We start from the raw sequence: 14,044 nt of genomic DNA on the forward strand, positions 1-14,044 counted from the left end.
TGTGTGTGTGTGTGTGTGTGTGTGTGTGTGTGTGTGTGTGTAGATGCTGGCTGCGAACAGACAATTACTTTATCTCGAGTTTCCTCGGACCTGTTGGTGTCATTGTTACGGTGAGAGTTATTGCTCTCTTACAGTAAATTTCATATTAATCAGTGTGTGATGGCATTGGGTTGAGTTATTATTTATGAATATGTATACCAAACAGTGTTTGTGGTTTGTTCTTTTTGGTCTCAGTTGAACCTAGTTGTCCTGGTGATGACCTTACATAAGATGCACAGCACTGCTGCTATGAAGCCAGACTCCAGTCGCCATGACAACCTGAGGTAAGTATAATATCCCTGCGGAGCTCTTTGGATTTTAGTAGCTTTGGCTGCAATCACACAATAATTCTAAAATATAGTAAGGTTTGAATTCATGAACTGAAACAAGTTGATATAAAACTTTCCATATGTTTTCCCTGCATATTTATTTGTATTACTGTGTTATTTTTATAGTTTTCAATGTTTCTTGAGCTAAAGGCGGTTACGTGAAGGAGCTATTCCATTTAGAGATTTGTAGTTAATTAAGATATTGACGACTCATTCTAGGGGAGACAGGGAATGTAAATCACATGAAACAAATGTAAAACGCTAAATCGTTAGCATTTTGTTAAATAGCAACATTTTTAATAGTTTTTAGGGAAAAATTAACAGCTTTTCAAAGACCAGAATAAAAGGCACTAAAGTAGTCTTGACAGCAGCATGAACTATACGGTCTTTGCATTCTTTGCATTAAGAGTAAAGGACAAACCTTCGCAACACTGTATAGTGAAAAATAGAAGGGAATAATTGCAAAGGAAAAACGAGAGCTAAAACAAGTGGCTGTACACCAAAAATGTGTCTGAATGCTTCTTTATTTGTAGTTTTTCCATTTTAAATGTATGCACTTGAGGATGTTGGCACACTGCTAAAGATGTATGTTAGCAAACTGTTCTTGCATTGATATTAGTTAAACGTACACTCTTGGTAAACTCTCTCTTGATTCATGGTTGAGGTTCCCTGTAAAGTAGAAGCACACTGTACCATTTAGCTCGGTGACCTGAAAAATCAAGCATTTTCACAGATTTAGGTAAGTGAACTCTTGTTGAAGTTGTCACAAATTAAATGTGATTTCCAGGGCGTGGGCAGTGGGCTCCCTGACACTGCTCTTCCTGCAGAGCGTCACCTGGTCCTCGGGCCTCATGTTCCTGTGTGCTCCGTCTCTCCTTCTGGCTTACCTCTTCTCCTCCCTTAACACCGCCCAGGGCCTCCTCATCACCATACTGCACTGCACCCTTGCCAGGAAGGTCTGTCTATTTGTTCGTGTCTTATTTTGTTAGTTAACTGCAATACTCTGTAACATCATCATTTGTGACCAAGATATGTTTGAATATTGCGTGTAGGGTCAGAAGGACTATGGACGATGCCTGCGTCTTTCGCAGTGCTGCGTCACTTCCTCTTCCAGCTCTCCGGACTCAGTGAAGGGTGCTGCCCTGCGGTCCAACAGCCGCTACACCAGCAGCCAGAGTCGGAGAGCTACTGCTAACAGACAGGTACATTGGAATATAATGTGCCTCTATATCTCAAGCTCTTTGTTCATCTCTTGCTTTGTCTGAGGCAGTCTGACCTGATGTGGAACATTTCTGTTCCAGAGTCGTATCAGGAGGATGTGGAACGACACTGTTCGTAGACAGACTGAATCGTCCTTCATCGCTGCAGACGTCAACAACACACCTACTCTTAACAGAGGTGAAGATTTTTTTTCTTTTAAAGGTCAGAATTGCCTTCTCATGTTGTTCAAGAATGTTACATTTACTTTTATTCCTCTCTCCTCAGCTGCTTTGGGGAACCATTTCCTTACTAATCCAGTGTTGCAGACTCATGCTGGAGCCTCTCCTTATGACACCATGCTGGCCCAGGGATACAACCAACCGTTCACCTCCACAGGTACATTACATCACAACGTTCTGACTAAGATTCTAATTTTGACACAGCTCCCAGTACCTTGCAAAACCTTTTACGTGACATTGAAAAATGTCTATGTATGCATGCTCCCTCCAGTTTATCAATCACAAAAGGTGTACAGCATCAAGTGTCAAGGAAGTTTAATATGTTCAATTTCTGACATGTTTTGACACAGTTTTGACAATTTTACATAACTTCTCTTTGTCTACTTTTTGTTTTTTTGCTTGTTGAAGTCCAACCTATATTGGATTTTTGAGGGCAATACAGATATCAATATTGAAGTTAAATATTTTTTTTACATACAAAACTACTTTTCCCTTAAATCCTTTAATTTGCATTTTACAAGATTTGTGATAAGACTTTTAAATTATTGAAAAATTATTGATGGTGATCAATTTTTTAAATGAGCTCAAACTTACATTCTCTTTTCCAAATTTCTTAGCAGCATACATTATTTGAAGATACCAATATATCTGTGATAATATATCTGTGATAATAGTGACAAATAATAAAATGAGCAAATAATATCAAGCAACCAACTCTTTGCTCGGGTTTTTTGGGCCTGGCTCTCTCTGAGTGGTCTAAGACGTTTCCCAGTACAATTTGTAATTTTTCTGTTTCTGTTCAGAATGATTGTTTAGATTTAAGAGCTGGAGTGTTTTATACCCGTGTGGTGTTTTGTTTTTATTTTTTGACCTTGATTGTTTGTCTTTTAAATGTTTTTTGACACTTTCCTTCTCTGTCTCTCTGTCTTAACATGGCCCAGTAGGAACCTTCAGAAACAAGCAGAGTATGAGCTCTCCTTCATTGTGCTCATTCAAATCATTGAGCGTCACTTCCTTGTGCAATTCATAGATATATCTGTGCAACATTTGCACACAGTAATTATTCATTGATCATGAAGACATAACATATTGTACATCTCTGCCATTTGCACATAACCAAACATTTCATCAAATAATATTGTTAATATCCAAACACCTTCAGTAGGCACATGAACCCACACATGAAATCTGCTCATTCATGTACATGTTCATTCATGTAAATCTCTTTATGTAAATCTTTTGAAGGTATCTCTGTTCGGTAATCATCTTCCTGTTTCTTCAAACAGAGGGTGGTGTGTCCCAGAGCCAGGAGTCTTGTGGGTTGGACAGTGTGTGTCTCAATGGAGGCTACACCCCTAACACTTTCACCTTGCACGGTCTGGGAACCACACCCGGGTCCCGAGCTGGAGTGGTGGGCAGCACTGACCTTCTGCGGGAGGGAGGAGTTGGGATAGGAGGTGATGACATCTCCCCAGCCCTCCTCACTCCCCATGGGACCACTGATCTGGGCAGCGGTGCTGGACTGCAGCGCAACTTGTCTGATGCAGCGGCCCTGGAAAAGATGATCATCTCAGAGCTTGTGCAGAGCAACCTGAGGCCCTCAGTTGCCATGCCTGTTCCTCCTGAGCGCTACGGTAGCCTGGCGAGGCCTCACCACCATGAAAGGGCGGCTCTCACACACACTGCCACTTTGACTCGACATGCACAGCCACCCCAAGAGGGCTGGGCTGCCACCATGCAGCCAAACACACGCCATAATGCACAAGAGGGCTGGGCGCATTCGCGGCACCACACACAAGACGCTGAGACACTTTCTACAACACGTGGACAAGATCAAGCCACAACGCCACGTTTACAAGATGGCTGGTCACATTCACGGGTTTCTGGAGACTCTGAGTCCCGTGAGCTGCTGAAAGACGGGGACAGGTCGTTGCAAGGCACTCTGAGTCGCCGTGGGCTCCAGGACAGGCAGCAAGCGCGCCCCCCTGACGTTCAGGCACGGCCCTACTCCACCCTCAGTCGCACACCTGGGACCCTGTCTCGCCACCGCAGCACAGTGGAGCCGAGTGGAATGACAGACAGAGACAGAGAGAGGGACAGGGAGAGAGACAGGGAGCGTTACCGGGACAGGCCCCTACCGCCTCCACCTCCCCCTCCCCCACAAGAGTCTGAGCCCCTGTACAAGGCTCTGGAGGAGCCACTGCTGATGAAACAGAGGGAGGCAGGCGTAGAGGCATGGAGAGGCGCCCAGGACAGAGAGAAGGATGAGACATTTCTCTTAAAAAGAGACAAAATGATGGACGAATGGAGGGGAGGAACTGAAAGAGGGAGGGACGAGTCTTTTACCTCTCAAACAAGAGACGGAGAGATGGACGAATGGAGAGCTGGAATGGAGAGAGGGAGGGAGGAATCTCATCTGCTGGAGAAGAGAGGGGGGAGAATGGAGGTGTGGCGGGGGGAGACAGACCAGGAAGAGACTTTTATAACGCAGAAGAAAGATTTCGGGATTGACGGATGGAGAGGGGGGATGGGCAGAGAGAAAGATGAATCCTTGTTTTTAAAGGACAGAGATGGATGGAGAGCAGGGATTGAGCGGGAGCATGAGAAACAGAAGGATAGAGCACTGGATGTGTGGAGAGGAGGGATGGATGTAGACAGGGAGGAATCCTTCATGTTCGAGAGCAAAGATGGCGGTCCCGACGGGAGAAAAAGAGGGAAAGATAGAGGGTCACTCCGGTACCACGGTGAACGAGAGGATTCTGAGAGCTTTGCTTTGCCTTTGACCCCGGACCTAGACCTTGACCCTGACTCCTCACCTATCTACGCCCGAGATTCCAACCCCTCCCCGCTCTACCCCGGGGACCGGCGTTCGCCTCCACTCAGCATCTTCCCCCGAAGCTCACCCCCGACGAATATCTTTGCTCCCCGAGACACTAACTCGCCTCCAAACAATCTCTACTCCCGCCACTCCCCCCAGGTGTACAGCCGAAGCAGCTCCCCTCCTCGCTTCTACACTCGCTCCTCTCCTCCCACCCTCTCATATCCCGACAGCAGCCCTGAAGGTCCCGAAGAGGTCAGCCCTACTGGCCAGCCCCAGCGGCCCGCCCTGGAGCTGCCCTACAGCCTGGGGCGACCCCCGCTGGGCCCCCGGCCTAATCACCTGCAGACCTTCTACCAGCCGCCGCCGCTGGCATCCAATGGAGAGGCAGTGTACACAGCAGAGCCCACCTCGGAGGGAGACGACGGACAGATGCAGCGGGTGACGAGCCTGTGACTAGGGCGGTGGTGATCGGGGCATAGAAACCAGGGTTGAGGAGGAAGATGGTGATAATAACAAATAATAATGATCAAACTGATGAAAATTATGATGATTATGATGATAAAGAGGATAATGATGATGGATGATGAAGGTAATTATGATGACAGGGATGGCTCCTCCCTGCTTCTATCTCCCGATCACCACGAGACTTCCCCCTTTTCATGTTTTGTTACTTTTCTATGACTGTGATCCATTTATTACTCTTCCTCCTCCACTTCCTCTCCTTACCCTGTCTTTCCTGAAACCCTACTGTGTCTTCCCATCTCATTGGTGCTTAACGTTATTGGCCTATCGTCTAAGTTTCTATTGGTTTGTCGGCTGGGTGTTGCCCTTCCCTGTAGCAAGCAGTGTGTCAAAGAAGCACTTGTGTGTTGCCAAAAAATCCTTTCAAAGAACATGTGCATGACTTTATAGTGGCTTTACAAGGCTACATACTGTAGGAGGAAAGTGTGCGAGTGTGCCTGTGTAGCTTTATAAGCATGCATGTGTGTAAGGATGTGTGTGTGTGTGTGTGTGTGTGTGTGTGTGTGTGTGTGTGTGTGTGTGTGTGTGTGAGAGTGTGTGTGTGTGTGTGTGTGTGTGTGTGTGTGCGTGCGCGTGTGTGTGTGTGTGTGTATATACATCATTCTTGTATAATTAATGTATCACAGTGAAGCATTTTATCAGTATCAAATAGGGGGCCTCTTACACACATCCCCTCCTACTGATTTTGAACTCATAACCAATCCCATTTCACATCAAGACCAAAATCTCTGCCCCGCCTCTCCCTCCACCTGCCACAAACTGTTGGTGATGGAACTCATTGCCATGGAGTGTGCAACAAAACTCTTGACTCCAGAGCCAGAGATCATATAAAACATATGAACTTTTCTGCAACCCCCTGAGATCCTTGTACATATTGACCTGAAGTGTTCTGATTGTCTTGTATTGCTATTGAAGTTCAAGTAAACATGTGAAATAAATGTTACTGTCTTTCTTTTTGTGTGGATGTAAAGAAAGGGAGGGTGTCAAAAAAAGGAGAAGGACTTCTACAGTGGAAAAGGAGGGGCAGGAGAGACTGTTCATGTATATAATGAAGAGAACGACTGTGTTAGATAGACAATACTGTTACAGACAATGGTTGAATATCATCATAATTTCTCTTCATCCCCTATGGGACATAACGCTTCAATGAGCACTCTCCATTGCATTCGGTCCCTGGCAGCATGTTGGGCCTCTCTGCGCAAGGTGGTTGTAGGCCTCCCAAGTTTTCTTTTTCCAGGTGGTGTCCATCTTAAGGCAACTTTTGTGATGCTATCCTGCTCCATCCTCAATACATGTCCTAGCAATCTCATGCGTCTATGCTTAATGTCCTTGTTGATGTTCCGGCTTCCCGTTTTCTTGTACAGTTTGTTGTTGAAGATCTTATTAAGCCAAAATATCTGGCATTTTTGTTGGAGGCATCCATTATGGAGCACTTCCATTTTCCTCATGTCTGTTTTGACAACTCGCCAGCTCTCTGAACCATATAGCAGAATAGACTTTACATTGCAGTTATATAGGAGCATCTTCCTTTTAAGGCTGTATTGTTTTGATCTCCAGATGGGACGGAGTTGGGAGAAGGCAATCTGAGCCTTTCCCAGCCTTGCATTAATATCTTTAGAGTCCCTGCTGTCCTTACTGATGAGGCTTCCCATTAGGTGAAATCTTCCATAAAGTCAAGTAGTTCCTCATTGACAAGGATGGGTGCAATGGGGATGGAGCTGACATGGTTGAATATACCTAAGTTAATTTAGTCATATACTGTACTGTAGGCCTACGTAAAGTACTTGTACTCTACTTGAGTACTTCCATTTTCTGCTACATCCTACTCAGGCCGCCAGAAAGTGCGCTCAGCCTTGCAGCCAATTTCTTTTCAGTATCCACTCACAGTATTGCAACAAAAAAATCCCAGTGCGGCCTAAAAAGGCTTTTTCCACATAGGCCACCATTGTAGAAGAGACATCTGTGAAACAATTGCCAGGACACCTCAAGTTGATTTTTTTCTATTCTGAATGTTCAATCCATAAACGCTTTATATTGAAAAACTTTTCTCAAGCCAAGAAAAACGATTAAAAGACCCGTGACATGACCAGAGTCTGTGGGCTAGGCAGGAACTCGCAAGCAGGGTCAGTGGGCCGCATATCACAGAAGTAAACCTGGAAGCTTTGAAAGTTTTTTGGCGTATGTGTGAACTTTACCATTGTTCATCACAAAAGTGATGTCTTGAAAAAGTAGAATTTCCACTGCTGTGTAATTCTGAAGCTGTTTACTTTCTGAAAGCTGCACAAATCAATAGCTTTATATGAAGGATAAGTCAAATGACTCTGTGTGACAATGAAGTGACACACCCAGAGAAGATTTTCAGATTCTGTAGAACCCTTTATCATCTTTTAGCTGCCAGTGAGGTTAAGTTTTTGGCTCAATTTGTTTGCTGGTTTGGTTGTCTGTTAGCAGAATTACAGAAAAACTGCTGGCCGATTTTCATGAAACTTGGTGGAAGGGTGCGTGGGCCAAGGGAGAACACGTTAGATCTTTGGAGCAAATCCAAATCACGGGGTGGATACACAAATTATTTTTCACTTTTCTTGGAATAAGCTGAAAAATTAGTGGCCAAATAACTTAGTTAACTTAGAGGATGTACAATAATCTTTTAAAAGATTATGCAACAACATCAAAAATGTTATTTTCAAAATGTATCTCCAGTAAGTATTTTAAAAAGAATGTCACAAAATGAACTTAAAGAAACAATGATTAAAAAAAGAAATAACATTTTTCTTTAATGATCTGTGTGCCCTTGGAGTGGCAAGTAGTCTAACAACATTCCTTAGCATTCACGAGCTAGTAGTGTCCGTGCTTTTCAAACATGGATTATATCTATTGTGTTTGCATTCTCATTGTCATTCTCTAATTATTAAACTTTCTCGCTATTTGTGCTTTCCTTAAATACCTTTACATTCACTGGGTTCATGTAAAAAAGGATAAAAACTAAAGTACAACATATATTACATGTTTGTATGAAATATAATACATCCTACTCACCAAATGACTACAAAGTGGTAATTAATAACACTAAAATGGAAATCAAAAAGTGCTTTTACAGTATCATTCGAGTACAAAATATGTATATATTTACAAGTGACCTATAGAGTGGTAGTTGCTGTTTGTTTTTGCAGGATTCAGTCATCTCATCTCACAGGTAAGTATCACATGTGAAGGCTAGTAACAAATAAAAAAAGGTTGAGTGCTTGGCTGCTTACACAACACTCCAACCTAGCAGTCAGTATTGTTTTCAGCACCCTCCCTCTTAATTTCTCCCAGTTCATATGTTTTGTCTTATGACCCACATACAGTATCACACAATTTCCACTCTCTCTCCGACTCTTTCCCAATACTGAGGTATGTGGTTTAACTTCACAGGAAATGGTCTCACATTCTTCAAATTTCTTGTCTATCCAAATTAGATTACAGGCAGCAGGTGGATGTTGGTCCAGGCATGGTTGGTGGAGGTGAGGTTTAGCAGACAGTGTGGTGGGGCGACAAGGGGCTGTCCAGGGTCTCAGTCGGAGACAGATCTAAACTTAACTCGCTTTTAAACATGGACGAGATGTGGAAGGCCTTGGAAAGACACAAAAACACACCAAACCTTAAGATTTGAAACATGCGTTGACATGTGGACACCCAACCAATGAGCAAAAACAAGCAGACAAGTTATACTGACCACCCAGTAAGCAGTGAGGGCTCCCTGAATGTAGCCTGTTAGCACGTCGGAAGGGTGGTGCCTATAGTCTGAAATGCGGGTCAGACCAGTGTAGACTGCCAGCAGAACCAGGAAGAACTGCAGCGCTGGCCTCAGCAGCCGTGCCCCACGCCATGTCAATCGGGCCTGCAGGTAAAACTACATGACAAAAATAACATAACATAACTTAATTTAATAAATTACGTTATTTATTGCAAAGACAATAAAGTTATCTGTTACTGTAAATAATGACCCATATATTTGCAGTTGGCCTTATTCATCATTATGTTTTTGAACATCAATAAAAAGTCTATCATAAGTACAATAGATATAGATCCCCCAAACAAAACAAATCTTACAGTAAATTTAAAGGAACTCAGAATGTAGGACGGAACAACATGCTAGATTACGTAGTTTTCGTTACATTGAAACACTTTTATTAAAGAGTGGCCTATATTCAGAATTCTCCCCATTGTAAATATCTCACATAAGTAGGCTATATTTCAGCATGTTTTACCTGTTTTTTGCTTGAAATAACAAAGGCCATCCAACTTGATTTTAAGTCAAGGCCCTTCTCCAAGACGGAGCCCCAACATTATTGTATAATGTGGGTGATTCCCTTATTATTAGGGTTATGCTGTGTTTTAGTAGTGCATACAAGATTACCAAACAAATGTTCATTAATAAAATTACAATAAATTGAATTGTCACATAATGAATTTGAAGCCTTTTTGCCCCCTGAGGATTGAGTCAATTGCCCGCTTTGCCCAGTGACCTTTATCAAGTCTTTTTCAGGCAAATACTGTCTAACAATAGTTGATTACAGTTGGTCCAGCCTTTATTTAAATACTGAATTGTATCTAAGAATGAATTAGAGGCTCAATGTATTTAAATGTCAACATTTCCCTCCAAATTCATGAGATTCAGTGCGTTGAATATGGTTTCAGAATTCAGTGCACTGTATGGAGCTTCTAAGATCTTAGGCTAAGAACAGTCTTGTTGGTGCATTGGATATGCCTTGTTTTTCATCTTCCCTTTTTAATCGTTTTAGCGAGCAAGCCAAGATTTCCCACACACACAAGATGGCACACATATGTACATTAATATGCTGTATGCGCACATATGCAGGCCCTTGCACGGGGACACACATTAGCAACCATAAACAAACAGATATATGCAGGAGCTTACACACACACACACACACACACACACACACACAATGGAGGAGAGCAGTGAGGCAGTGAGGCGAGGTCACACTCCTCCCACAGCAGAACAAAGCTGTCTCTGTTTGTCCCATTTCTCCATTTTAGTCCTTCTCTTTCTTCCTCTTCTCTTTTATTCCCTCACTTTCTGCTGCTAACCGGACTGATGATGGCTTCCTGTTTTATTCATTCTCTCTTCACATTTTATAGATAGATGGTAATTGGAAATTAGAGAGACAGTAAATTGTGTTTGCCAGTGTTTGAGTGTATGTGTGGGAGAAAATGTATGAAAGATAGATTAATAGATCGATAGATCAAATGATAGATAGATAGATAGATAGATAGATAGATAGATAGATAGATAGATAGATAGATAGATAGATAGATAGATAGATAGACAGAAAAATATATATAAATACTCACTGCTAAATAGAGCATTGTGTACATTGCAAAGGAAGCGTGGCCAGAGAAGAAGGACTTCCTAAAAAATAGGAGAAGTATTTAGAATAACACCTAAATGCATAATACATTACACATGTGCATAAGCATAAAAACACAAACACACACACCTGGCCTCGTCTTCTAACCGGTGGTCAGACTGGCGGCAGTTCACTGTTGAAATGTAGGTTCCAGGTGTGCAGTTAAGCGACGCATAGGTGACACCACACACAGACAGGAAGTGCGGTCGCAGCCTCCCAACACTCAGCTTGGCCATGTTGGTCAGTGACTGGCCGACACAGCAGCCAAACAGGAAGCTGCCCAGCTCCTTGTACAGACAGGACACATACAGGTTCCTGACAAAGGCCTTGGAGCTGACGCCTCTGAAACGAACTCGATAACACTCCCCAAGGGCAATCTGGAGGTGGACACTTAGTCAGAACCATCGTATTACATTATCATTGCATTGTATGAAATAAATAATGGAAAACCGTGACACAGGGATGATCAGGATGATGAGCACTCACAGTGAGGCCGGTGATGATGATGCCACCGGTGATGAGTAATTCGTCTGGGATGGACTCTCGGTGCAGATAAGGATAGGTGATGCTGGGGTCCCCGCACATGAAGCCCCTTCTGTAAGGACTCACTGCCTTCAGCTCACATGCAAAGAAAGGGATGGAAGCTGCACAGGAGGAGGAGGAGAAGGAGGAGGAGGAGAGAGGAGATGATTTGATATCCAAACAGTCCCCAGTGGGAGTATGGACATTCTTCTTTGTGATGGGAAAGTGGAGATGATTCGTGGGAAGAGGAACAGAGCTAAGGATAAGAAGACTGAAATACCTCAGAAAAAATTGGTTGGATTGCCAATAACGTTTTATCGAACGTTCACCAGAGGAAGTGTCCTACTGACTATGGCGATCCACGGACCTTTCATCTAGCACAATCATGAGGTCGAAATGTAAACTTTGGTTTAATAATCAAATATCTGTAAAACCAACCAAGCCTCAGCTATACTTTGTTACTAGTGCTAACTAGCAAACATGCTAAACTGAGATGGGACCAAGGAGAATTAACTGTTAAACATCAGTATGATAACACTATGTGATTATGAGCAATATTAGCATTTTAGCTCAAAGCAATGCATGGCTGAACAACTGCTTAACAAAAGAAGCCAACCCCCTTAACTGTATAATGTTGAGTAAACAAAAGCAGCAATGCAAGAACTTTGCAGAAAAAAACCTGATTTAATTCAGATCAAATAAAGAAGAGTACAAGTTTTTTTCAGTATGTCACAGCTTTGATAGTCTTGTCATTACTCCCCAAAGAATTGATGTTGGATACCCAGCACCAGGGCAGATATGACTCTTCATCTTCATCCCTGTCACACACACCACACATTTAGTACGCAATCACAGATAGAAGTAATACGGTCTAAAATGAAAAAGACAAGAGGAGGTAACAGAAATTCAAGACTATATTAAAATGAGAAGGGGACTCTGACACAGAGAGATGTCAAACGAGGAATAGTTTTAAAGGAAAAAAGTGTGTGTGTGTGTGTGTGTGTGTGTGTGTGTGTGTGTGTGTTTGTGTGTGTGTGTATTTGCATTTTTGTTGATGAGAAGAGAAAGGGGTGGTTGTTTGTGACTTCAGTTGAACTCTTCCCAACAATACAAAGACCAAATGCTGCATCAGACCAGAGCCCGATTCAACCTCACGCAATCTTGTTTGTCTCTGGGTGTCCTTCCCCCCGGGCTCCAATCGTTGTTGTATACAGTACCTCTCTGTCCAGCTTTTTCCAATTAGCGACCTATATAACCTACTATGGTCACATATAGGGACCATGGAGGGAACAACTACTATGCACACACCCACACACACACACACACACACACACACACACACACACACACACACACACACACAGTAGATTGTGCATATATTTATTTACAATAAATACAATTCCCCCTGGCCCGTCTCTACCCTGAGAACCGGAGGTTGTCATGGAAACTGCAGAATTCCCTGGGCAAAGCACAAACCAGCTGGCATGGAGCACTCAAGAGTGTGCATGAGTAGAAAAGAGAGAGCCAAGAATACATGGAGTTGGAGAGAGAACTTGAAAAACTTTTTCTTTTTGTGTTAATTTGCTCAAACTCTGCAGACCCACATGCGTGATCACCATGCCTAAATGTAGCCACTGACTGTCTTTGTTGATTAAGTTAAAAAGGGACGGAAACAATGAGGAACAGAACTCAACATGGCTGAAGTCCCCCCTTACCAGAATTACTCTGAGTTAGAAGGAATAACATTTTTTAAGGGAATTCAACTGTAGTATTCAAAGTTAAAAATGATTGCCTAGTGCCTGAACCGATATCAAACTTATTAGTTGTATTGCTTGATTTATTTGATTGATAAAATGTAAGTTCATATCACCCCACAATGATCAGATCAGATTTCTTGTTTTTTGTCGTACCCACACATCAAGACTAAAGATATTCATAATCACATTAGACAATAGAGCAGCATATGCTCACAATTGAGAAGCTGGATGAAATTATATTGATTATTCAACTGTTAGTTTCAGCTCTAAAAATGCATACATGATAAATGAATTACTGTGAGTAGGATATGATCTACTCATCTCACCCTACTGTGTTTGGACAAAATTACAGAAACACCTTAGGATATAAAGCAGTCCAGTGCAAACAATAGCCTTACACCACATGGCCTCATTGATCAACATCAGCACCTCGCTTAAGCAATTATTAATTTAAATGTTTATTAAAATATTTTGTAGGGATTAATAGTATTACACAGGTGCCTTTGATATATTGAGTTCACTCCCGGTTTACTTAAGTCTTTCAAGTTCTAGCCTACCTACACACAATAGTGCATTCAACAAGTGCAATAACAGATGTGAAGTACTGTTGCTGTACATTTTAATATTTACCCAGGAAGAGGCAGAGGAGATCTAGGCCGACCAGAAGTTTTCTTTTGGATAAGGCCGGACCTGTTATTTCTATGAGATTCTTCCCTGTGCCGTTCTTCATCCCCATATCTGGTGCGCCAAATCTGCTCTTACTGTCCGTCAGTTTGAGCTGGAGGTCCGCGCTGGAGGCTGGCACCCCGGAGCTCTGCGGCCCAAACGTATCCAACATGACGATGCTCTGCGGGTGGAAACTCGGAGTTAAAGTAATGTTGGCATCAGAATAGTGAGCGTCCTTGAACTACTTCTGTGCAGAGCTGCGGAGAGCATGTAAGTAACTCCACAGGTTGACACAGTATTTATGCTCCCCACGGCACGCGTCGCTTCGCTGACTCTCACAGTCAAATTTCTTTTTTACGCATTTTTAATTTCATCACAGAGTGTGCAGGGCTCGCCCTGACTCGTTGCAGGTTATCCGTCACCTTGAAGATATGCACTACGGTGGAGGGGAATACTTCTGACTGGTGGCGCAATACACTGGGAGATCATCTCTCTCTCTCTCTCTCTCTCTCTCTCTCTCTCTCTCTCTCTCTCT

The 14,044-nt window shown here is 42.9% G+C and overlaps 2 protein-coding genes across 8 annotated transcripts in view; one reads left to right on the forward strand and one right to left on the reverse strand.

Moving 5' to 3' along the window:
- LOC116700431 (adhesion G protein-coupled receptor L1) overlaps nucleotides 1-5,688 on the forward strand; it is a 26,368-nt gene extending 20,680 nt beyond the window's left edge. For 2 of the 7 annotated variants that reach the window (XM_032533631.1, XM_032533652.1), the window contains 8 exons: nucleotides 44-110; nucleotides 235-323; nucleotides 1,156-1,324; nucleotides 1,421-1,570; nucleotides 1,670-1,766; nucleotides 1,854-1,964; nucleotides 2,752-2,772; nucleotides 3,094-5,688. In XM_032533631.1, the coding sequence (XP_032389522.1) occupies nucleotides 44-110; nucleotides 235-323; nucleotides 1,156-1,324; nucleotides 1,421-1,570; nucleotides 1,670-1,766; nucleotides 1,854-1,964; nucleotides 2,752-2,772; nucleotides 3,094-5,081 (2,692 nt within the window). In that variant the 3' untranslated portion in view covers nucleotides 5,082-5,688. Of the gene's footprint in view, nucleotides 1-43; nucleotides 111-234; nucleotides 324-1,155; nucleotides 1,325-1,420; nucleotides 1,571-1,669; nucleotides 1,767-1,853; nucleotides 1,965-2,748; nucleotides 2,773-3,093 lie in introns of all 7 variants that reach the window. The other 5 variants (XM_032533642.1, XM_032533620.1, XM_032533609.1 and 2 more) reach the window with 4 other exon arrangements.
- A 2,210-nt stretch (nucleotides 5,689-7,898) lies between these two features.
- Nucleotides 7,899-13,974, reverse strand: LOC116700449 (phospholipid phosphatase 3). Its single transcript, XM_032533680.1, has 6 exons — nucleotides 13,474-13,974; nucleotides 11,051-11,208; nucleotides 10,655-10,941; nucleotides 10,509-10,566; nucleotides 8,866-9,042; nucleotides 7,899-8,762 (listed from the first exon to the last, which is right to left on the reverse strand). Exons 1-6 carry the CDS (start codon nucleotides 13,679-13,681, stop codon nucleotides 8,661-8,663), a joined length of 990 nt encoding a protein of 329 aa, XP_032389571.1. The 5' UTR covers nucleotides 13,682-13,974; the 3' UTR covers nucleotides 7,899-8,660.
- Nucleotides 13,975-14,044: the final 70 nt, after the last annotated feature.

Source organism: Etheostoma spectabile, chromosome 2 (assembly GCF_008692095.1).
Source record: "Etheostoma spectabile isolate EspeVRDwgs_2016 chromosome 2, UIUC_Espe_1.0, whole genome shotgun sequence".
Classification (NCBI taxonomy): domain Eukaryota; kingdom Metazoa; phylum Chordata; class Actinopteri; order Perciformes; family Percidae; genus Etheostoma; species Etheostoma spectabile.

Excerpts from the sequence above, each read along its gene's own strand:
- LOC116700449 (XM_032533680.1), bottom strand. The coding sequence starts at position 13,681 with ATGTTGGATACGTTTGGGCCGCAGAGCTCCGGGGTGCCAGCCTCCAGC. Across the intron at positions 10,942-11,050 it reads TCATCATCACCGGCCTCACT|ATTGCCCTTGGGGAGTGTTA; the intron begins GTGAGTGCTCAT and ends GTCCACCTCCAG. Across the intron at positions 8,763-8,865 it reads CCCTCACTGCTTACTGGGTG|GCCTTCCACATCTCGTCCAT; the intron begins GTCAGTATAACT and ends TGTCTTTCCAAG.